At 35.7% G+C, this 23,782-nt stretch overlaps 1 protein-coding gene across 2 annotated transcripts in view; it reads left to right on the top strand.

Moving 5' to 3' along the window:
• The window catches only part of NTNG1 (netrin G1), a 246,662-nt gene that overhangs the window by 151,187 nt on the left and 71,693 nt on the right, over positions 1-23,782 (top strand). For both annotated transcript variants that reach the window (XM_029286604.1, XM_029286590.1), the window contains exons 3-4: positions 7,047-7,219; positions 11,474-11,500. In XM_029286604.1, coding sequence (XP_029142437.1) covers positions 7,047-7,219; positions 11,474-11,500 — 200 coding nt within the window. The remainder of the gene's footprint in view (positions 1-7,046; positions 7,220-11,473; positions 11,501-23,782) is intronic.

Genomic DNA, 23,782 nt, shown 5'->3' with positions numbered 1-23,782 from the left:
ACCCCGAACCCCCTAAAAATTTAATAAAACACCCCTCTAAGAAGACACGTAATTTCCTTCTTCTTAGTTCCCTCAGTGCTGTCGCTGAGTGCCACCTCTCGGGGTTCCAGACCCCTTCATCAAGGCCGGCCCTTAGAATCGTGTTGGGCCATGCCTGCGCGATGGGGGAGTCGCGCAGGGCCAGCAGTTCCCTCCTGGAATACAGTCCGAAGTCGTGTCAGGAGGTCCAGCAGCAGAATAGGGGAGGGGGAGAAAGTCCTCGTGGTGGTAGTCCTAGTCGGGGGCTAGATGGATTAAGAGAAGGCAGCATAGTCCCCAGGTCTTTTTAACCCCCATAAAAAGGGGGGGGGAGATTACAGTTGAGAGTTAATGGGACAACATGTCCAGGGTAGTTTTTTCAAGGAAAAAGCAAATGCAGTATGTTCACTGTAAAAGGTCCCTTCCCTGTTTTTGATAAGTAGGAGGAGAGATCCTGACACACATGTGTCAATTTTGAAAATTGGGAATTTAAAGAGGAAAACAGAACAAAAGTACCGTAACAAAACTCTCCACCAACCTATATATAACAAGAGGGAAAGATGAATAAAGATTAGTATACCTTTCTATCTCATCATCCCATTTATTGAAGTCTGATGGTAGATTCACCTTCCAGATGTTCATAGAAGGAGGCCTTTATCATCAGGTACTTGCCAGTGCTTTGGAGCTAGATCAATTCTGTAGATTCCTTGGCTTCCTAAAGCCCACAGTTTTGAAGCTGGGCCTTAGACCAGTTCAGAGGATGGATGATAATACTGTACATTGATTGTTTCTATCATCTGGATCTGTTCTAGGCTTTGAAATTCAACTCAGTATAGGTTGCTTTAGGGACCTGGGAAGGCTGTTCTTTTGATGTTTATGGTGGCAGTACACAGAAGAAACTAATCTGAGATCCTGAAAGGCCTACCAGCCTTATTTGGGCTGAAAGAGAAGCTCAGTTGATCCAAACAAGCCTCTTCCCTTGTCGTGGTCTTATTGACTGGTCTGAAGTCCCGTCTATTGAGAAACATAGCCTCAGATAATTCAAAGAGATTCCTCTAGGATAAGTAAAGGCTTTCAAGAAGAGAGATGCTTCACAGCTCGCTTTCCCTTTTCTGCTAGAAAGGGAGAGAAGAACTAAAAACATTTTATTTCCCCTTTCTCTACTTGCTGGCCAAAACTTGAAGGGGTGGGAGGGAAGCAGTTGTATTATGCTTGCCCAGCTGTTATTTATAGAAGTTCCTGAATCATTCCCCTTGCCAAGAGTAAGTTCATAAAATGCCTCTTGGGTCTGATTGTCTTTAAAATGTGCTATACCCTTTCGGTTAAATCAAGAAGAAAAGCATTGATGAAATTTGTAATCCACTCAACCTTTCAACGGGATGTCTATTGCTTACCCCATCTTCCCAAGACAGGTTTTATCTCTATCTCTGTACACGGGATTGGCATTAAAGCAAAGGTCAAAAAGGTGGATTCCTCATAAACATTGCCCTGTAGCTAACCTGTATCCCCTCTAGGACTGTCATGTTATGAAAGCTTTTCTCTCTGTATAAGCCTAAAAAGGTTCATGATTGGGATTTCAATTTCCCAGGACAAGTTGAAAGGGAGGGAGTTTGTTATCTAATTGGGGATTTCATTCCAGCTGAACTTGGGACCATTGTTTGCAGAAAATGTACTGTATTACTACGGTAACTTATATCCTCAAAGTAAAGAATGTTCTACTTGATACTGAGAACCTAACATCAATGATGATGTTTCAAAAATAGATACAGGTAAGTCCTTGACTTACAACAGATCACTTACTGACCGTTCAAAGTTACAATGGCATTGAAAAAAGTGACTTACGACCATTTTTCACACTTAATGACCGTCGCAGCATCCCCATGGTCATGTGATTTACATTTGGATGCTTGACAGTTGATTCACATTTATGATGTTGCAGTGTCCTGGGGTCATGTGATCACATTTTGCAACCTTTTGACAAGCAAAGTCAATGGGGAAGCCGGATTCATTTAACAATTGTGTTACTAATTTAACAACTGCAGTGATTCACTTAACAAATGTGGCAAGAAAAGTCATAAAATGAGGCAAAAGTCACTTAAGAAATTTCTCACTTAGCAACATGAATTTTGAGCTCGACTGTGGTTGTAAATTGAAGACTACTTCTAAATAGGAGTTCTGACAAATTATTTTGATACATCCTAGGTCCTAGGATTATATTGCACAGTTGTGGCAAATCTCGGTGAAGGCCTGATAAATCTGTCTCTAGGATTCTACCAAATAGACATGTTGAATTTTTTTTTAATTTTTTTTTAAATCTCAATGGAATTAAAATAAATGAATGCTAATTTAAGAAACATGTTATGGAATGTTAACAGCAACAAGATCCGTGATTCGGTAAAAACAAGGAAGTGAGATGGGAAATCTGAATGCCATTTTAGTGAATGCTGATTCAAAGTTCAGAGATCAGCCTTCCATCTTTGTGAGGTGGGTAAAATGAAGACCCAGATTGTTGGGGGTAATATGCTGCCTTTGTAAACTGCTTAGAGAGGGCTGTAAAGCACTGTGAAGCGGTATATAAGTCTAAGTGCTATTGCCAGGGCTTTTTTTCTCGGAGAAAAGGTGGCGGAACTCAAACCTGGCCACGCCCTCATCAAACCCTAGGACCGCCCCTTTAGAGAACAGGAATGCAAGTAAAATTTGGGAGGGGCTATTTCCGGTGTGGGAGGGGCTATTTCCGGTGCGGCCNGCCCGGAAAAAGGTGCCGGAACGCGGTTCCGCCGCGTTCCGGCTGAAAAAAAGCCCTGGCTATTGCTATTGCTATAACATGTAGATTGTTCTTTTCAACACTATACAAATGATAAAGATTGCATGTTTAAATGATCTTTCATTTACACACATGGAAGACAAGAATGTAAAGGAAAGACTTTGAATCTGATGTTCTCTCAAAATTCTGGTCTTACATCTCCAGCAACTCTGAACAAAACAAATGACTGCATTGCTCTTTATTGCTTGTAAGCTATTATAATTTAAATAGGATCAACTTCAAGTGCCTTTTATATTTAATTTGGTTTTCCTGTTTATAGCCCACATGAAATGAGATAAAATATAAGTATATAATGCCATACGTATACATACACAATACACACACATATATGTACAAATAAAATATTATGTCTGTAGTCATGCTGGCCACCTGACCATAGAAGTGTCTTCGGACAATGGTTAAAAAAGGAGATGAGTGTTGCCCTCTATAGAGACAGACATGACTGGACCTTTTAATGTTCATACGTAAACTAGACTAAGCACTAGCATCTAGCCAACCTTAACTGATTTCAAAAAAATAAGTAAGCAGGGTCAGATTAATTAGAGTAAGAATGGAAATCACCAGTAAATTCCAGGGCTGTAGGCTAGACAGGGAGTTCATAAACTGTTTTGGAATACAGTAGAGGCAAACCATGTTGTCCCATCATCACTAGTTGAGCTCAACTGAAGGAAGTCTTTTATTTTTAATGGATAGTTATTTTTTATTTACTCTGAAACAGGGATTTTGTTTTTCTGTGTTAGCTGATGGTGTCAAGCTGAAACTGGTTTACACCTGAAGTACTGTTTTTACTGTGCAGTAAATGTATTGTTGCATAGAAGAATATTCAAATGTTCAAGGTCATAGCAATACACACTTTTCCTTTCTAAATTGATTTAGACCTAATAAAATGTATGACTTGCTTTGGATATGTTCTTCTGAGGTCATAACTATCATGCAGCAAAAATGAAGCCATGTGATCCAGATGGGGGATGTAAGGAAAAATTGGAGTCAAAATGATGCAGCAAGTCTCTAGAAGCTTGGATCTGAGCTGAGGGAGAAAATGACATTTGAGATCCAATTTAGGGAGCAAATGTCTTCAGCTAGCATTGGCACTTAGTAGGTAATAGCTTGTCTTCCTAAAAGTTTATTTATTTAACTAAACCAGCAGATGTCTATGCCATTAAATCATAATTAATTCACAGTGGTTTAATAAAATACAAAGCACACTAAAATATATAGTAACAAGAAAAAATAAAGTAATTGATTTTATAATTTGTAATTTATTATAATTTTAATTATGAGGTATTTGTTAATATTCCTACTATAATGAACTATATTAGTATTGTAACCACCGTTCAGAAAATGACATTCTTTAAAATATGGAAGAAATGCATATTTTAGGTGCCTAGTAATTTAATATAGGATTATTTAAAACTAAACAAAAATTGCTTAATTCTGGAGGCTATACGCGTAGATAGTTTTTACTTGCTTCAAGTCAAATTTCTCTTCAATAAAAACAAAATTTGGCGGCCATTCACTTGTAATGGTTTAATTAAAATTGTGTCCAGTTTTTCAGTTGCTTTTGTGTAATTACTATCCATTCCATGGAATTGGTGTCAAATGCCCACAGAAGAATCTTTCCAAATATCTAATTTAAAATAATCAAAAGTATAACCATCCAGGAATGCTAAATTCTTGAGCACCTCTTTAGCTTCTTTGTGAAACAAATTCTAAATCATTTCTGACGTCTGCCGAAAAAGAAATTGCAATGATTAAATGGGGCTTTCATACTGAAAGCATCTTTACTCTTTTTAGGGGATTTTAGCCATTTTAAGGTATTTGAGACATTTTCTGGTTTAATTCACATATATGAAGTACACTTTGAGTGATAAGAGGTAGCCTAGGGATCTCAAAAATATGACCAGTAATTTAGATTAACAAGATTTTGTCTAAACTTTATATTGTCATGATTTTTCCACTTTTTGAAATTGTCAGAATTACTCAAGGTGAGTTCCCATCCTAATTATTTATATTACACTTTGGAATGAGGTTGCCTTCAAGTCAGTGTTGACTTCTAGTGACCGACTGGGCACGTCCCTGCAGTTTTCTTGGCAAGTGTTCCAAAGTTTTCAGTCTTTCAGAAGTTTCCCCAAAATTTCTGAGAGAGAGAGAGAGTGACTTTGTGCTTAATCAGGACTAAAACTCACCACCTCTTGGCTTTTAGCTTAATGACTCCACCAAATTAGCTCACATTACACTAATACAAATCCTATTTTATTATAAGATTATTGAAAGAAAATAACAAGAATGGGCTTATAACTCCTCAGATCTAGCACGTAAGAATAAATAGGGTTAATAAGGGTTAATTAAGTCAAAGACAGTTTTGTTGGGATTAATATTAATGTTGTTTTCAGAGTCATCATATGGTGGAATTCCATGCTATTAAAGACAAGTTCGTATGAGATTCACTTGTAGCGATGCTTTTCAATTTATCAGAATATTGCTGTTAGAATCCATTTTTAGTCAGGGGAGAATGTTTAAAAATTAAGGTAAGGAATTAAAACGTAATTTGGGAATTACTATTTTTATTAGAATTTTACAATACAGTAAAATTACAAAAGGAAAAAGAAAACAAAATAAGAAGATTGGGAATTACAAGGGGCATCAGAACTGCACTAAATAGATCTCCACTAAATAACTACGATGGAGTTACCCCCAGACAGGTGTTGATCTCTGCACATGTTTACCTGATTGCCAAGTTATTACACAGGTAGTTGAACTTTGAGGTTATCAGTAAACATAGCTCATATATTTTCATCTCAACATGGACTAGTTAATCAGAATACAACAGTGCCTCTTTGTCCCATGTAGCATGATGGATTTTTGCCCATCAGATCTAAGCCAGTCAATTAACTAAGATGTTCTATGCATGTTCATTCCTTTATTCATAACAAAACTAGGGATATTGTTTGTCCAGTCAAGCTTATAACAATTTTTGTGCCCAGATACTATTTGCCTTTCTTGCAGACTTGTGTTTGAATTTGACCATCAACTTGAGCTAGATTCTGTATGTATTCCAAAACAAACTGGGAGACAATCACTTTAGGCTTATTTGTATATGCATATGTAAATATATTTAACAACTGCATTTAAATTCAGATCTATTTTGTGACAGTGAGGGTGAAATTAGTGTATTCTTCTCAGTTTGGTCTGATTTCTTATTCGAAAAAGGTCCTGGTTCAAGAGCTCTCAGAGAAGCTCTTTGTTTCAAGCATTCTTCTCTGAAGGGCTAGAAGATAATATTTATTGGATGGCATCTTCTTTTTCAACAGTTTTTTAATTATGATCTAATTTAAAGGCAAAGAACAATATGAAGAGAGATTAATTTCCCACAGCAGGTGGTTTATGCCCCCACCCACCTTTCTCTTTCTCTTTCTTTCTTCCTCTTTCTCTCTTTTTTGGCTGATATGTAAGTGTACACTCTAATTCATACTACTTAATCTGCCACAGGTTATTCTGAAGAATTCTAGACAATATAATTTGTGAACTAATTATTGAGAAATATGTGTTGTTGTGCTGCCTCACTTACACACCCCACAGTGAGTCAATGGATTTTATTCAGGCCCCCCCAGCAATTCCAAGAAAGCCCATACAACATGTATTTCCAGCTGCCATGCTCAGCAACATTGGAGCGATACCAGAATCCTTGGCAAAACTCAGTCCATAAATACAATATACAGTCGAGAGTCCCAAAACACAAGTTCAACATACACGAAACAGGAACACAGAACAAGGAACTGGACACGTTCCAGTGACGCCCATCTCTTAGGGTGGTATTAAATAGGCAATGCCTATTCTGGAATTAGAATTAAGTCAAATGTGTAGTTTTTAGAGTGAGATAGAATAATGCTGGGTTAAGTATAGGTAATTTTTTTTTTTGATCGGAGCACAAGATGTAGAGAATCAGTTCCTAATAGTTTTTCTGAAGTTATTTCAATACACACACTATAGATACAGCTGTTACTGCATTTGTTCAAGTTATTTGAAATAGTTCTGGGTTGTTCATTTTAACCAAAGTTAAATTTCAGCGTTTAAAAACTTGTTTTATTATTATGTAGACTTTAGTTATTTGTGTATTTGTTGCCAATCACTGCATTTCAGCTAGAACAACACAGACTGAAATTAAATTGAAAGTGTGCTAATGTCTTGCTTTTTCTTTTATCAGGTGCAAGTGTAATCTTCATGCCACTGGCTGCAGAGTTGAAAATAAAAAATTATTATGCGAGTGTGAACACAATACTACAGGCCCAGACTGTGGGAAATGTAAGAAGAATTATCAGGGACGTCCTTGGACTCCAGGTTCCTATCTGCCCATTCCTAAGGGCACTGCAAATATCTGTGAGTACTTGTGCACAATGTTACAGCTGTAAAACTGATAATTGGGACCTTGTGGGTTAAAAAAAAAAAAATCAAAATTCAGACCCAAACTTAGAGCATGTCTGAGATGCTAAAGCTTATTGGAAAATTAAAATCTTTATGGTTTGCCCAGTGTTATGCATCTTTACTTATTTGGAATATGTGCTTTGGGCTATGTTCTTGGATAATGATGCAAAAGAAATTATCTGCTCAAATAAATTAGCAAGGAAATTGTGACAGCTCTCTTCTATTTTATCAAATTTGCAATGGTCACACACATACCCCACACACAGAGAGAGACCGCACACAAATACAGAGTTACATGTAAGATATACATTTTTCTTTATAAACATAGAACTTAGGAGAGCTGAGATAGTATTAAATGTCCAAAACTTTAATGAACTGAATTTTAAGCTAAATTTCTTCAGCCTTTATCTAAGTACTACTCAACATTGGCTCATATGTGGTTGTCAAATTCTGATCTTTAAATAAAAGTGCAGAAATTGTTCAGTTTGATACTCAATACTTTGTTATAAGGTCAGCGATCCCACCATTTTCTGTGATTCTGAAAGTGTGTGAGCCAATTATGCAAATGTTATGGCAACTTCCTAACCTGACTAACAAATGTATTGCAAATGTCTCGTCATGTGACTGTACTGTTCTTTACCCAAGAATGTGTCAGTGTTTTCACATGAATTTTATTTATAATGCAGTATTAAATTGCTCGACTGAGGACAACTCGTCTTTTTATGAGGTTAGATAGCCTGAATAGGTTAAAAATTCTTTATTTTTTAAGAATGTTTTTAGATCAACTATTATAATTCACCACTGAATGAATCATGCATGAGCCCATCATTTTTGCTAGTCTTAAGACTTTTTGTTAAATTTTGACCAGTTTCAGGCATTGTTTATCATAGAAATGTGTTTTATTTTCATCTGTGTGTCAATTAGCTCTTAAAATCATGGTGTAATGTTCCTTAGAATGGATCTTATGTCTTCTAAATATCCTTATGTTCATATAGTTACTACTACTAAGAGACATTTTATTCCTCCAGCTTCCAAATATCAATTATTCTTGTAGGATAATTCTTGTAGGATTATTTAGCTTAGGGGTACATTCAAAATTAAGTACTGACAACCTAATAATTTTGATGAGAGAGATAAAAGATGGAGTCCAATTCTCCAAATCAATGGGGCTTAATATATTTTCTAACACTTCCTATACATTTCTCTCTCTCTGTTTAATAGGAGTACTGAGAGTAACACAGTATAAATTGCAGACAAAAATGAGAGGAAAAGGCATTCAAATATGATATCTGTCAATGTTTTTGAATTCCTAGTAATCAGATTTGCAAACTCTTGAACGGAGGAAAAAATAATAGCAAAGAATTAACCACCAAACCCTACCATGTAAATTTATAATTTTGTAAGTAGTCAAGAGTTATCCTGTATAAGTTGGGCAGCCATATGTTGAATAAATAAATAAAATTAAAATTTGTAATTTATTTATGTATTTATTTGTTATATATAGCTCACATATGCGACTTTAAGTGGCTTACTATGAAATAAATAACATACATAAAATACAAAGTATAAAAAAATAAAAATAAAACACAAAGCAGCTGGGCATCACCCAACCAATTATCCACCCAAGGAGATAAGCTCCATAACATGTCCAGGGTCCCAGACAAAGGCCGTAAAGTACATTTTCAAGGCCTTATGGGAGGCCTGCAAAGACAGAACCAATCTAATTCCAGGGGAAATGATCTTCCAAAGGATAGGCACCATAGCAGAAAAGTAGGTCTGGGCCCTACCAGCCAATGCTCCTTCACTGACTGTACCCAGAACATGATTGCCTGATAAATTGGATAGGATGAATAGAGATAGATGACATTTTATAAATATTTAATAACTCTGGTTTGTATAAAATTCAAACACCAAATTTGAAAATAATTATTGAGTGAATAATTGCCTTGAAGAAATGGGTGGTTCTGTGATTTACATAGAGCTGAGGGTGGGACTCTTGCTGAATAATTCTGTGAACACTAAAAGATTGCCAGTATGCTCTATGTGGTCTCATAGTCCATCTGTATGAATTCACAGATGTCCACTCAGCTGCAACAAAAGGTAAGTACTAATTCTTAGTGTGCTTCAGGTTTATGGCAAAAACAGCAATGTGTCATATTCGGAATGTTATCTCACACTTCAAAGCAACAGCTGTGAGGAAGCAAGCCTCACAAATGAATATTTCAGGAAAGAGAACCTTACCTAGCTTAATGTAAAAGTCATAGTCTAAGTAACAAGCCATGATGAGAGCATGAAATTATAAAATTCCTACCAAGCAAGATGAGAAAAAGTGAACCTTCAAAAAGAATGAGAAAATACTTTATAAAATCATTAACTTCTAGGCTAGGAAAGGACACTTTAGAGTTTAGACCAATGAATTAAAACTTAGAAGCTGTGTTCAGACTAGTCTCTTAAACATTTAAAAAAAATATGGGATTGTTTTTTCCTCTCTCATAGGATTCTGAATTTAACTCACCTTGAGTGAGTTAAGGTGTAGAAAATTCAATTTATCTCCACTAATTTCTATGATACCTCCCAATTATTCATTCTAGTGAGGGGAATGTCTTTTAGAAGTTCCACCCATCTTATCAAACCCAATTTATACATTACAAAACTACCATCTACTCCCAAAAGCAGATAACTGATTGGATTTTTCCTAAAGGTGACAGCAGGATTTCTCAAGGTAGAAAGCTGGTGTATGCTATCAAAATTTGATCGAGTAACATTCAAAATGAAATTTGAATAGAATTTCAGAATAGCTGCTGTATCTATATAAACAAGGATCATTAGGTATTATGATGGCGAGAGATAGAGACCAATCCCATTTATTTTATCTATCTTTGGCTACAGTTAATTAAATGGGTTAATTGGGTTAACTTAAATGGGTAAATGGTCAAGCCTTGTTGAAAGTCAGCTCCTTAGAAATCTCTTGATTTGGTACTATTCTTATTCATATATTAATATTGAAGGAAATGGCACAGTTTGTAGCTTACAGTACCATATATGTCTCAGAAAAGAAATTAACCAAATTTAACTAATTACTTTGATTGGAATGCGTTTTGTTCTACATCTGCATCCAACATACTACATGGACAATGCTTTATCGGATATCTATTGGAAAGCCTTTGAGCAATATCCTACTGGATACCTGTTATTGAGTTACAGGACTGCAAGAAAAAAATGTAGGGGTCTACGGCTATAGGTTATAGCTAATGGGAGGCAATGAAAAATCCATAATGATTTTAAATTTGCTCTTGAAGCACACTGAACATAATACTCAGATTGAAACATAGGATTAACTATTCTTTTATTATTCTGTTCTGGTATTTAATGAACATTCTTTTTCCTTTGCGGATATAATGATGAACCAATTGATCTGACATATTCAGACTGTCTTTCATAAATGGTATTCTCTGTGGCTTTGCAGGCTTTAATTGGCTCCTTTTCTCTTTAGAGTGGGCAAGCAACTACTGTACTCTAGTCCCATTCCTGTGAGAAAATGCCAAAAGAATGAACGGCCTAAGAATGTATTAAACACACCATGCAGAATTCACTTTTGAGCTATTTAGCTATTTCATAAAATTACTGCTCATTCAAGCATTAGTATTCTCTGGATACACAATAAGGGTGTGTAGTCCTCCTCCACTTGAGTCATGTTGGCGATACCTAACAAGGCAAAATATCTGTGCACACATGTAAATCTTTGTAAGAAGAGAGCCTACATGTGTACAAGTGTACATAGTTTACATCTGTATATACATCTGTATCCAAATTTCTTTTTCTGGCAAAGAGATTGTAAAAAAAAAGTAGAACTGCAGTATAGCAGTCAAAATGCCAAGGTGTGGCAGAACATTCCGTGCTAACATCGGTCTATTCAGCCATCTACGGACACACCGTTGATGACCCACAATCCACAAGATGTCAAGGTCTTCATCGAAATCGATGGACGAACAACATATATACGACTGTGTAAAATACAAGTGTATAGTATATAGGTTTCACACAAGCCAGAGATTATTTAAAATGCTTGGCTTTGGCTAATTCTGTCATTTGATTCTTGATACTTATTCTTCATCTTGATATCGGTGCAGCCATGTAAAAGCTCTACTGGATTAATGTCAACATGTTTCCATTCCTAACCAATATTTTTTTCTTCTTCTTTTTTTCCAGGTATGCCCAGTATTTCCAGCATTGGTAGTAAGTAATAAAGAGCAGACTTAGGCCGGCTTGGCTTGTTGTCCAGACTCTGAAAATCTATTTTTCCAACATCTATTTCTGTTTTCTTTAATGCCTGCTTTGTGATAACTGGAAAAATAGTATTAACTCCTTCCTTCAACATCTGCACATCATAAATATTTATGTTGGGAGAGACAAAAGCTTTATATGTCTCATAGCACTGCATCTTGCAGCAAATGGATATTCCATGATCACCAAACAAAAGTGTTGGGAAGCTAAGAGATACCAATCAAACTCAGTTAATGTTTTTTCAAAACCGGTATACAGAAAATAAGCTAGCTGCTTAAGATAGCTAAAACAGAATAGGGAGTTATAGGAACTTATAGGAAGTTATATTTAAGTGATTTCTGTTTTATAGTTTTTAAAATTATGTTGCTTCAGTGCTAAAACCACCTGGTAGACTTCTAAGAAGAGTAGCTAGATATTACAAAAATATAATTTAATAATGCATATTTTCCTTTAATCATACAGATTGTAGTTTCGACAATATTTAAGTTATTTCTATTTTTCTTCAAATAAACATTGTTTTGTCATTTCTCCATTGATTTTCCATAGAGTAACCCAGTTGCATAAATAATTTGAATCATTTTTTTTCAATCATGGATTGCTCTAAAAAGTTCCCAATCTGTGGCCCATGAGGTAGTCTCTTGTGTCAATATAAACTAAGATTTTGGCACTTTCACTGTTAATCTCACAAAATTCTTGTAAAAGATTATTATTTTTAATTTTATTTTTAAATGTGGAAATAAATATTTAAATTGTAAGTTTATGAATGCTATTTTAATATAAAATAAATTAAATTGTATTTAATTTTGAAATCCTATGGATGCCATCTAAAATGGTCACATTGACATGGTGCCCCCTGTGGCCAATTGCTGGCTTATCTTGTGGTCCTCAGAGGTTTTTAATGACAATGTTGTGATCCTTATAAAAGAAAAAAAATAAAAACATGGCTTAATTTAAGATTATTTCAGTTAATTTTAATAATATCCTTGTTTTTATATAAAATATTTAAATATAGTCTGTATTGGAAATATTTTTAATACTGTATTTGACTAAGTCAAAAGTTATTTTCCCTAAATCAAGTAATAAATAGTATAACCTTATAGTATTCTTAAGATGCTAAAAGAAACTGCTGGTTATTCAAATTAAGATGATTCAGAGAAGTACATTAATATACAGAATTTAAATATCTACTCAAATTTAGATAGGAACAGGAAGAAATTGAATATGAAATATACTGAACTTGTAAGGGAAAAATGCATTAAAACTGAATCTTGCTAAATAAGATTTATTTATCCACCCAATAAATATGGTTCTGAACCTAAAGGTATCTGAAATATCCTATTGAACATAACTGAAATTTGCCTGGAATGCCACCTTGAATGCATTGTGTACAAAAAGGATGAATGAATAAATAATAGTATTCTACATATATTACTTTTCGTCCCTCTGACTTTTTTTACATTTTAAGACATTTTGCTCACATTTGTTCATGAACTCCTGGGAATAAGTTAGCCATATTGCTTGATCTGGGAGGGGAAGATAGAAGAAAACTAAAGAGAAAGTCAGGAGGAAAATACTATTGTTCCTATATAAAGAGACAAACAAAATTGTCTTAAGTAACAGAAATGGATTTATGGTAAAATAGTTCTTGTGCTTCTGACTGTTGTTACTGTCTTGCATGTATTTATGTGGTTGTAATGTCACCTTACACTCTCATGGAGCTTTTTTTCACTGCATTTGCCATCTCTGAGCATCAGCAGATTATGGCCTTCAGTCTCTTAATAGGGAAACTCAGCCTTAATCAGAGATGATCTGGAAGGATGCCCTGTTGCCTTCTTTGAATTTTGGATGCTTTATACAAAAGAATGATCAGTATCACTTGCTTTTGCTTGAAGGATTTTTAAAGAGATTTTGAAAAGTATCTTCAAAAGGTCAACATCTTTTATGCATTAAAGGTAACTCTAGTTCATGTTTTAGAGTTGCTGGAATATTGTTTATTGATATGATACTCTCACAATGTACTCTATCGAAGAAAACAAAGATCCTTGCCACATTCTGATCCACTGTATTTCACAGTAATGAACTCAGCCTTCTAAATAGATAGGCAATAGATAGTTAGATGATAGACAGACAGACAGACAGACAGAGAATAGACACATAACACTAAGTTATTTACATGATTTCAAGAAGTTTTTTTTTACCTATGCCTACACAGGATATGTATTCCTGTTATACAGATTTTCATATTGTAGAGCAAAATCTTCTCAATATTGCCTGCTTCAAGAGTACATATCTTTATTATTTTGACTTTATCAGTTCAATAGAGAAAAGAGAAAAAAATGAACAGAAACCATTAAGAAAGATTTTTTTAAAAAAAGTAGATGCTTGTATTAAATTACTGAGATTGCAGTGATCAGAAAGAGGCTATCCAGGATCAATAATACACACACATACACAAAAACACACAATATACATATATAATTTCACACATGCATGTACATATATAATGTGTGTGAAATTGTAGAAAATACAGAAGTATAGGGATGCATAGATGTGCATTTGTCTGTATTTTCTCTGATTTCAGTGAAATTTGCAATTACGTAGTATGTGAGAGTGTGTGGCCAAAAAACTTGAAGCATTACATTATGTTTATGTACAGTGCCAAGAATGGTCATTTTGACATCCTTTCTGAGCATCTCCAGGATAATTACAACAGAGTTTTCCCTATTAAGGTCATTTGTACCTTCAATGTCTTTCAGTTGAGTAATACGTACTTGGTCATTTCCTACATACTTGATTCCAATGCTGACCTTTTCAACACTTTTCAGCTCAGGCTGCGGAAAAACAAAAACAAAACAAAACTGGTGAGATGGTTAGCAATTAATGAGTCCCAAAACCAATTTTAGAACACTATGAACCTTTTTTTAAATAAGTTATTTCAACATAACACTCAATACAACCATTTTTAAATGATCACAGTGTAGGCAAATATGTCAAAAATATTTTTCATATTGAATATTAGAGAATAAATCTTGCTCTTTTGTGCTTTCCTTAGATAAGTGTTAGGAAATTAACAATTTCAGAGGTTCAGGCTCTCCTTCCTGTTACAATAGACATAATACAATTGTTCACCAGGCTAATTCAAATTGTTAAGTAGACTGTCATATTTTTGGTTTGTCTGAATATAAGAATTCTCTATCTGGACTGGAAAAGTACCAGGAAAAGCACTATTTTAAGAGTGTCTTTTCCTATATTGCATAGAATATATGAGTTTATTAATGTTACAGAATATTCAGATGCATGACCCTCCCTATCACAAATAGAAAAAGTGCTAAACTGCAAGTTCTTTTTCCATCAAGTACCAACCCATTACACTTTCTCTGCAATAGCCTTATTAGTATTAAAATGATATAATAAATCTTTTTTTTTTATAAAGTGTGAGAAACAAAATCTACCCTTATAGCTTGCAATGCACTCTGCCTTTCTTTCTGGTCCTCTGCCTTCCATCTCTATGTTGTCACTGCCTGTCACATCTGCATAGCTAAACTTGTTATATACCAGGTAAGTATGTTGTCACTCAACACATCTGGCTCCTAATCCTAATTCTCTTCTAGCCCAGATCAAAATAATCTAGTTTGGAAGCCCTGCTCTAAATGAACTGATTCTTAACTAAATACTGCATCTAATCTTCATTGAGTGCACCATAATGTCACTAATTATGCTAAACAGGTAGTTAAAAAGAACATAAGACTGACATGATGCCATGAGCCCTATTAGTAATAAAAGTGTTCTAATATAAGAAAAAATGAGGCATTGAAATACAAAACAAAACTAAAGTCTGAAGCTATTACATTGTATTTTTGTAGCTTTTTTGTTTTTAATTATCCAGTTCAGCTTGTAATTTGTGTCTGATGCTTTCCCCCAATACTAGGGTACATATGAATGGTTCTTTAACAAGTACAGTAATATATGGAAAATATAGGAAACCTGGTTTATATAACACAGATTGTCAGATAAAAAAGAGTAAGGCAGAAACTTTTCAGAGCAGAAACTTGTCAGCTCTGGTCCACAACTTAAAAGCTAGATGTGGCAAGGGAATAAAAATCTATTTCTTTGCCATCCTAACTAAGCAAGCTAGCAAAAGATACAGTAGTGGTTAAGAGCAAAGGGATGGCATGGCAAGTAAAAAGACAGATTTTATATGCCATTGATAATGGAGAGTTACTAATTTATTTTTAATATAACTTAATGGCCAAATTCAGTGGAACATAGAAAATAGGTGGACAGAATTTTTTTAAAAAAAGACAGAAAGAGAATAGAGGTTCAAGATAGATTAAGATCACCTTGGTAACCTTTTGCTCATATCTGTGGTTTCTACAAACTTAGTAAACCCTATCTATAGATCTTCCATCCCATATTTAATTTAAATCTTATAAGCAATATCTTCTCTAAAAATAGACTGTTGCTTTATCTATAAAACTGAGTTATTCATTCTATAGAAAATATTTTTATAATACTAGTTTCAGTATAAAATTATTTGACATTTGCATTTAACTATATACATCTTTATGATCATGCTAACTGAAATAAACTGAAACAGTTAATACTCCCAGTTTATGATACCATTTCCTGATTTCTGTATAACAAAAGACAATTATCCTTTTATTGCATGACTGATTAGCAATTGCTGATTGTTATATCTTCTAGTTAATATATCTGGGGCTGCAAAACTCTGAATGGCCAGTAGATAGCAGTGAAGGCACAGGAAAAAGTCTTTGCTGACATCTAGTGCTTGTATGGATTAGTGCAGCTAATACCAACCTTATTCACAGTGAATCCCTACTATTTAAATGTGAGATAGAGAATAAAAAGCAGACAATTCCATATACTGTAGCAATGCATATAAGGCAAAACTGGTTTATCAGAAATTATTTAACCTATGGTAGTCACTAAGAAATTGTTCATTATTGAAATTCTGACTATTAATGAAAATTTGGAAATATGATAAACTAAGAAATAATTGAATAAATGTGATGAACAGCAATTATAGCAAGAAACTGTTGATATCGGGATGGGGTGGTTGGTATTTGTAATTGTTTGGAGAACTTAAGAAAACATATTCCACAGAAAAGAAAAAAATGCAACTTGGCTAACCTAAAGATAAGTAGGTAAGATAATTAATTATGGCTGATGCATACATAAGAAGCCACATTTATCCTATTTAGGCCATATCATTGTACTGGCATGCCACAAGTCTGACAAGGCCACAGCAGAAGAGTCCACAACAGTGGTCTTCCCCTTGATCAAAATACACACTCAAAGCTGATCACGGACATTATCTAGGGTTAACATTGCTCTAGAGTGCATCAAAACTGGAAACAGTTTGACAACACATAAAAAATATAAGATTTCAGCTGTTTACTTATTGCCTTACAAGGAAACACATGACCAAAAAGGGGGATGAAGGGATAGGACAAAACTCATATTTCATATTTATTTTTAAAAAGGGACAAAGGGATACAATAAGAATCATATTTTATATTTATTTATTATTAAATCTATAGTGTATGCCACCCATCTCATCTAGAGACAACTCTATATGGCTTACAACTAGATAAAAGCATATGACTTCCGCATTTGGGGTACTGCTTTTTCCTTATTTTGTTGAGGGTTAAGTACTGATGGAGAGACCTCATTTTTTAATAGCTCCTGATTATTATTTTTTTAATCTAGACCTGGGTTAGGCAGCCCTTCAGACAGAGAGTGCTTTCTAATGGGATTGTGCAACATCAAGGGGTCTGTTCTGAGACAGAAAGGGCAATCAGCAAAGAGAAGGCACAGCAGTTCCTGTAGAAAGCTAGATATTACCAATAGTGCTAATTATATTTGATTTTACAAATCAAATTACACTGATGTAATTTTATTTCAAAATTGGATAACAGTCAAATAAGCTTTAGGCTCTTATAGTGAAACAGTAAAAAAGACTATTCTTTTTGTTTCATTCCGAAGGCATCACAGCAACTTAAATAATATTCAAATGATTCACTTGAGGGTGTTGTTCCCTCTGAAATTAGGGTTGACATATGTTGTTATTATGCTTTCAGTGATAGATTTTTTAGAAATCAGCAGCTGACCTTTTGCGCAACCTGGATATACACATTCACTTCTTGTAATGTCTGGAAATCATTGTGTGTTAAGTAGAGGAATTACTTCAATTGCTGAATGATCCTAACTTACAGTTCAGACCCGGTTTTGATACTATTCAGACTTCTATCGGGATGTTTTCCCTTTTTGCAAATTGTTCTTCTGCATATGCCACAGAGCCCAGGTTTTCTTGGACTATGTCATTTCAAATTACATATAGGACAATCAGATCTGAATGCCATTGCCAACACTACATAAGTAGCTAGCACTTCAGGGAAAATACTTGGCAAGACTGAACACAAACAAGTGTGTGTGTGTGTGTGTGTGTGTGTGTGTGTGTGTGTTATAGCCAACCCTGCTCTTCTTAAGGCATTACTCTGCTATCCCATAATAATAGAGGATGGCTGTTCTGCTGCCAATGTTGAAGTCCCAAATAGAAATTGATAAATGTGTCTGTAAATCAAAGTATTTATTTACCTAATTGCAATGACATAATTTTCTCCTTTATTTCAGGATGTTAAATATCCCAGTTCTTTAAGATGCTTAGGATACTGGAGATTTTGAAAATAACACTGTAATCTTTATGTAGGATGTTATAGTTTCAGGCATGGTGACACCCCAAGCAGAATCCACCCATTGGGAATGTGTTTTTATTACTAAAACATGGTGCTTACAAAGAGAATAGTTATTTTTTATTTACAATAAGCTTATTTATCCCCTGTCTGTCATTTCTGTAAACTATCTTAATCTGAACACTGTTCAGTTTCCCTTATTTAGGTTCATTAGTCTAGCATTTATTTCTATGCTGTTTTACTATTCCTTCTTTAAGCTTGCTTTTCTTATCTTACAACTCTAAGTTAAAGTTCCTATATTCTTATCTACCTATTTTCTAGCTATAGCTCTCTTACTATTCTTTCTTAAAATCTATAGTCCCAGTACATAGCCTCTTTTCATTTTTCAGCTCAATCTTTGCTCTATGAATCCTGGGTTCAGACCCAGGTACCACTAACACCTTCTGTACTAGTTGTTTTTGTGGCTGAACATGATCTCTGTTGTCAACTGGCCCTGACCGTTGTGGTGTTGGGGCTGCTGCTAGTGTTACTTGATGTTAACTATTGGGCAGTGTCATCTTGTCCCTGTGAGACTTGTTCTATTTCAGCTTCTTTAGGCCAATGACTATGTTGATGAGATTCAGTGGCTCTTTGCTCAGACTTCTGTTTCCATCTTCTACTTAGACTTTGTACATCGTACTTAGGTTCTTCTGCCTGGAACACTTTAGTCCCAGGTTGCCCTTTACCAACTTTTGCCCTTGGATTCTGGTTCTGCCACCACTTTGATTCTCTGGTGTGTGCCATCAGCCACTGTTATTTCCAGTTTCTTGCTGAGGGCTGCTCTGATTGGCTAAACAGAGCCTTGGTGGCACAGTGGTTAGAATGCTGTAACTCGGCCCACAATCTGAAGTTCAATCCAGACCAGCTCAAGGTTGACTCAGCCTTCCATCCTTCAAGGTTGGTAAAATGAGGGCCCAGATAGTTGGGGGCAATAGGCTGATGTTGTAAAGCTCTCAGAGAGTGCTGTAAAAAAGCACTATGGAGCATACCTAAGTTTAAGTCATATTGCTATTGCTAAACTATTTGTTGCCAGCCTTGAGTTGCTTTACTTCTTCTACTTACAGATGCTTGACCCGTAGCAACAGTCATGTGAAAAACTAAGTACACCCATTGAAATATTTTGACAGATATTTATCTTCATTTCAACAATATTGAGAGCTAAAAGGGGGAAAAAGGTAGCAAATATATTCACCATTTATATTTTGTAGTCCATTCTGTAATTTAAATATAAATGCATATTTTGTATGTGGAAAAAGTAAGTACACTCCTATAGTTATCATTATTACAAATACTTTTAATCGGAATTAGATTATAATTATCAAGTGCAAATGAAGACAACATTATTAGTGTGGATCTGGGAGGAGAACCTGGCTTACTTGAATTTCTGACATTTAATTTAATTTGCTCTTTGTTGTTGAAGTGTGTGATGTCACCGTGCCTAAGATGAAAGAGACCTCTCTGAGACCTTCAGAAATAAAGTTTGAATGGCTATGAGTCTAGTAAGAGATTTAAAAAGATTACCAAACAATTGGGCTTCAATTACTCCACTGTCCCCCAAAATAATCTACAAATAAAAATTTCAAACCACTACCAAAATGCCCAGGCCAGCTGTCCCAGCAGGTTCAGCTCAAGCAAAGAATGCAATGTGCTGAAAGAAGTCTTGAAGAACTTGGCATTTTATTTCGTCCCTTACATGTACCTCTCACTGCTATTGATGGCAGACTGCACGAGTCTACCATTAGAAAGAACATCAGGAAAATAATATTTTGCTAATGTACACCTAGGTCAGGGGTAGGCAAAGAGCAAGATTTCTGGAACAATGTGCTCTGGTCAGACAAAAGAAAGATACAGTATTGGGCCACAATACAAGTAATCCTCAACTTAGAACCATCCATTCAGCAACTGTTTGAATGGCATTGAAATATATGACTTAGTCCTTGCGGGCTTACAACCATCACAGCATTCCCATGGTCACATGGGCAGACTATGGAGCTCCTGTGTGATGTACTTCAGTTGGAAACCAAGTGGCGAATCTGTGGCATTCCCTCTTGGGAAGCTTTCATCCTCATGTAGGTTGTTTTGCCATCCCTTGGATCCTGGATTTTACCTTAGCTTATCTTCTACATCTACTCTTGAGGGTTTACCAGTTTTAATGTGTATATGACCTGTTGGACCATGAGTGCAGGCTATCCTCAAAGTACTATGAAATAACTTTTTTCAAAGTTCCTTATTCTCTATTAACTAGGAAACAGCTTAAACTCAGTTAATCCCTGGCTGCAATAGATTTATAGCCTGCTAATCCCCATTCTAGCAGCCATCCAAGCCAACCCAGAAAACATGTCTTAAGGTTTTCTGTATCTCTTTGCTGCCATCTAATGATAATCAGCTCAGTGCATCTCTTGCAATTGCCACCAGCCTGTTTCTGCCAATCACTCTATCCCCAGCCATTGTGTCACCAGAGGCAGATCCTATGAGGTTCCTTTGTGAGCATCCACAATCCTGCAATAGACTAGATTAAGCTTCGTTTGTTAAAAGACTGAAGGCCTGGCCAGGGGGCCGCCATTACCTTTAATCTTTGCATTAATATCACTGGCCCTGAAGACATATTAATAACAACAACTACTGGGGTTCTTAATTTTTCTTTGCTATGGAGCCTCTTGGAAAGCTACTGACCCTTTCTCAGAAAAATATATTTAAAAGCATAAAATAAAATGCATATAGATTGTACTACAAAATAAAGCAATTATGCTCAAATAATAGGTATTAAGATACCAAAAGATAATGATTGTGTGGTGTACAACCATCCAATCTTTTTTAATGTTTACAAGCATTCAAAGCCCTGTTTTAATTTTTTTTTCCCATACAAATTCACAGACCTCTGAAACCTATCCATAGACACCAAGTTCAGAATTCCTATATTAGTGCCTTATTCATTCTGTCTGCAGCTGTGGGCATCACGGCCACAATATCTAGTTTGATTTTACATCTTTATTTTTCCATATACACCCAAGCCTTTAATGCCATCTACCTTATAAAACAGTGCATAATTTTAATGACTTTTGGCTAGACAAGTGTTTCTTAACATCAACCACTTTAAGATGCATGGACTTCAGCAGCTGGCTGAGGAATTCTGGGAGTTGAAGCCCATGCATCTTAACGGTGGCTAATGTTGAAAAATACTGAATTAGACCTTTGATGATCTTAATCGCTACACAATAATATGTCTGCACATACAGTTTCCATGCAACTGAAAAGCCCAGTTGTGTAAAATTCGTGAATTAAAGTCTTTTCATGTAGACTCCTCTTTTGCACTCAAACCTTACTTTCTTGAAGCCTCTTAGTTTTACTAATACATGGTGTGAAAGTCTTGTAAACATAGCCACAACTTCCCATTTTCTATTTATGAAAAAAAAAATTGACTACGTTGGTAAGCCAATAACATTTGCTGTAACAGCATGCAAACAATTCTCTCTAAGGAAGTTGGAAGACAGTCTCTTGGAACCATTTAATAAATTTTATGCTTTACTTTTCACTGCCACCTCAAGAAACCAGACCTGGAACAGCTGCAAGGAAAAGCCAGCTGTTGCCTAGCAACGCTGTCTTAATTTTCTTTCACTGGAAGAGGCCTAAGGGCAGCGGGCGGCAGCAATTAGTGTGGCCAGATGCCAAGGAAGACAGGGCTTCCTCTGCCTCCGGTAATTGTCACAGGGAATTTCAGTAGGTGGAATTTGTCAGGCAGGATCAGGGGAAAAAAAAAAAGCTACACCTGGTAGAAATCCCAGTGTGGAACCCTAAAGTTAAAGGTAAATTGAGTCCAGTATATACTGCCCTTCATCAGCCAAGCAACAGTTTAGATTTTGAGGTTTATAACCCATGGATTTCAGAGAGTTATCTACAATAACAAAATTGATCATTTCTTTATTTCTGGATAAAGTCCCATCTGCTAGCAATTTTCAAGCTTATGGACTTCAGCATTGGGGGGAACAGAACACATTTCAGTGTATGCATGACAGAATAGGTACTTACATGTTTGCAAAAAAAAAAAAAAGGAACTGGATAACCCCAGTATATGAGCCAGCAGTGTGCTGCAGCTGCCAAAAAGGCCAACACAGTGCTGGGCTGCATTAACAGAGGGATAGAATCAAGATCACGTGAAGTATTAATACCACTTTACAATGCCTTGGTAAGGCCACACTTGGAATACTGCATCCAGTTTTGGTCACCACGATGTAAAAAAGATGTTGAGACTCTAGAAAGAGTACAGAGNCCAGAAGTGGTGAATGCTCCAACACTGGAAGTTTTTAAGAAGAGACTGGACAGCCATTTGTCTGAAATGGTATAGGGTTTCCTGCCTGAGCAGGGGGTTGGACTAGATGACCTCCAAGGTCCCTTCCAACTTTATTATTATTATTATTATTATTATTATTATTATTATTATTATTATTATTATTATTATTATTATTAAATACATTCTCTTCATTTTGGTCAGTGACCATATTATATACACATGCATACAGAATAAAAATAGTGTTGCTGTAAATTTAAAAGCAGAAAATAAAAGAATCTCTGATTCTGCATAGTTAAAAAAAAGAATTGGGGAAGCTTTCTTGTGCCAGTTGAGTACATTTTTTCCTGCATCCTATAAACTACTACAACAACTTCTCCATATCTATCCATCTATCTATATTGTGACACAACATGATCATGCTGATAAAAAAACATAGCATTGGGACAACGTAAGAGTATGTCCTTATGGAGGACATACTCTATTGCTTCAACCTTCCCAGAGCACAAAAGGAAAACTCTTCATCTGTGGATAAATTGGAATGAATGACACACCAAATTGGTAATCATATCTTTATTCTTACCATAAGATTGCTTTCAACACTTTCTTATCATAATGGCAACAGTGACCCTGGAGGAAAAAATCTTGCAGTTGAATCCTAGTCTTCAAAAGAGATTGGAGATTAGATGCCAAGAAGATTGGCAAAAACCTATCAGTGTATGAAGAATGTACCCAGGGATTAGATTAAATTTCAGCCATTATTATTATTATTATTTATTTAATTTTTATCCCGCCCTTCTCCTTACGGACTCAGGGCGGCTGACAGCCTTGTAAAACAGATACAACAATAAAAATACCCAGTTTAAAACCTAATTAAAATGAAATATTTACTGTGGCCTATGTCAATTTAAAATTACTCTTAAAACCCCACTAAAAATTCCCACTAAAAATTCCCCTAGGCCAATCCCGCTTGTTGGAAGAGCCATGTCTTAAGGGCACGGCGGAAGGAGGGGAGATCCGGGATCACCCGGATCTCTGGGGGTAGTTCGTTCCAGAGGGTGGGAGTTCCCACCGAGAAGGCCCTCCCCCTGGAGGTCGCCAGCCGGCACTGTCTGGCTGACGGCACCCTGAGGAGACCCACTCTGTGGGAGCGTACCGGCCGATGGGAGGTAATCTGCGGCAGAAGGCGGTCTCGGA

The sequence above is a fragment of the Protobothrops mucrosquamatus genome, unplaced genomic scaffold (assembly GCF_001527695.2).
Source record: "Protobothrops mucrosquamatus isolate PMUCROS unplaced genomic scaffold, P.Mucros_1.0 scaffold_15, whole genome shotgun sequence".
Taxonomy (NCBI): domain Eukaryota; kingdom Metazoa; phylum Chordata; class Lepidosauria; order Squamata; family Viperidae; genus Protobothrops; species Protobothrops mucrosquamatus.
This window is presented reverse-complemented; position numbering and strand designations above follow the sequence as displayed.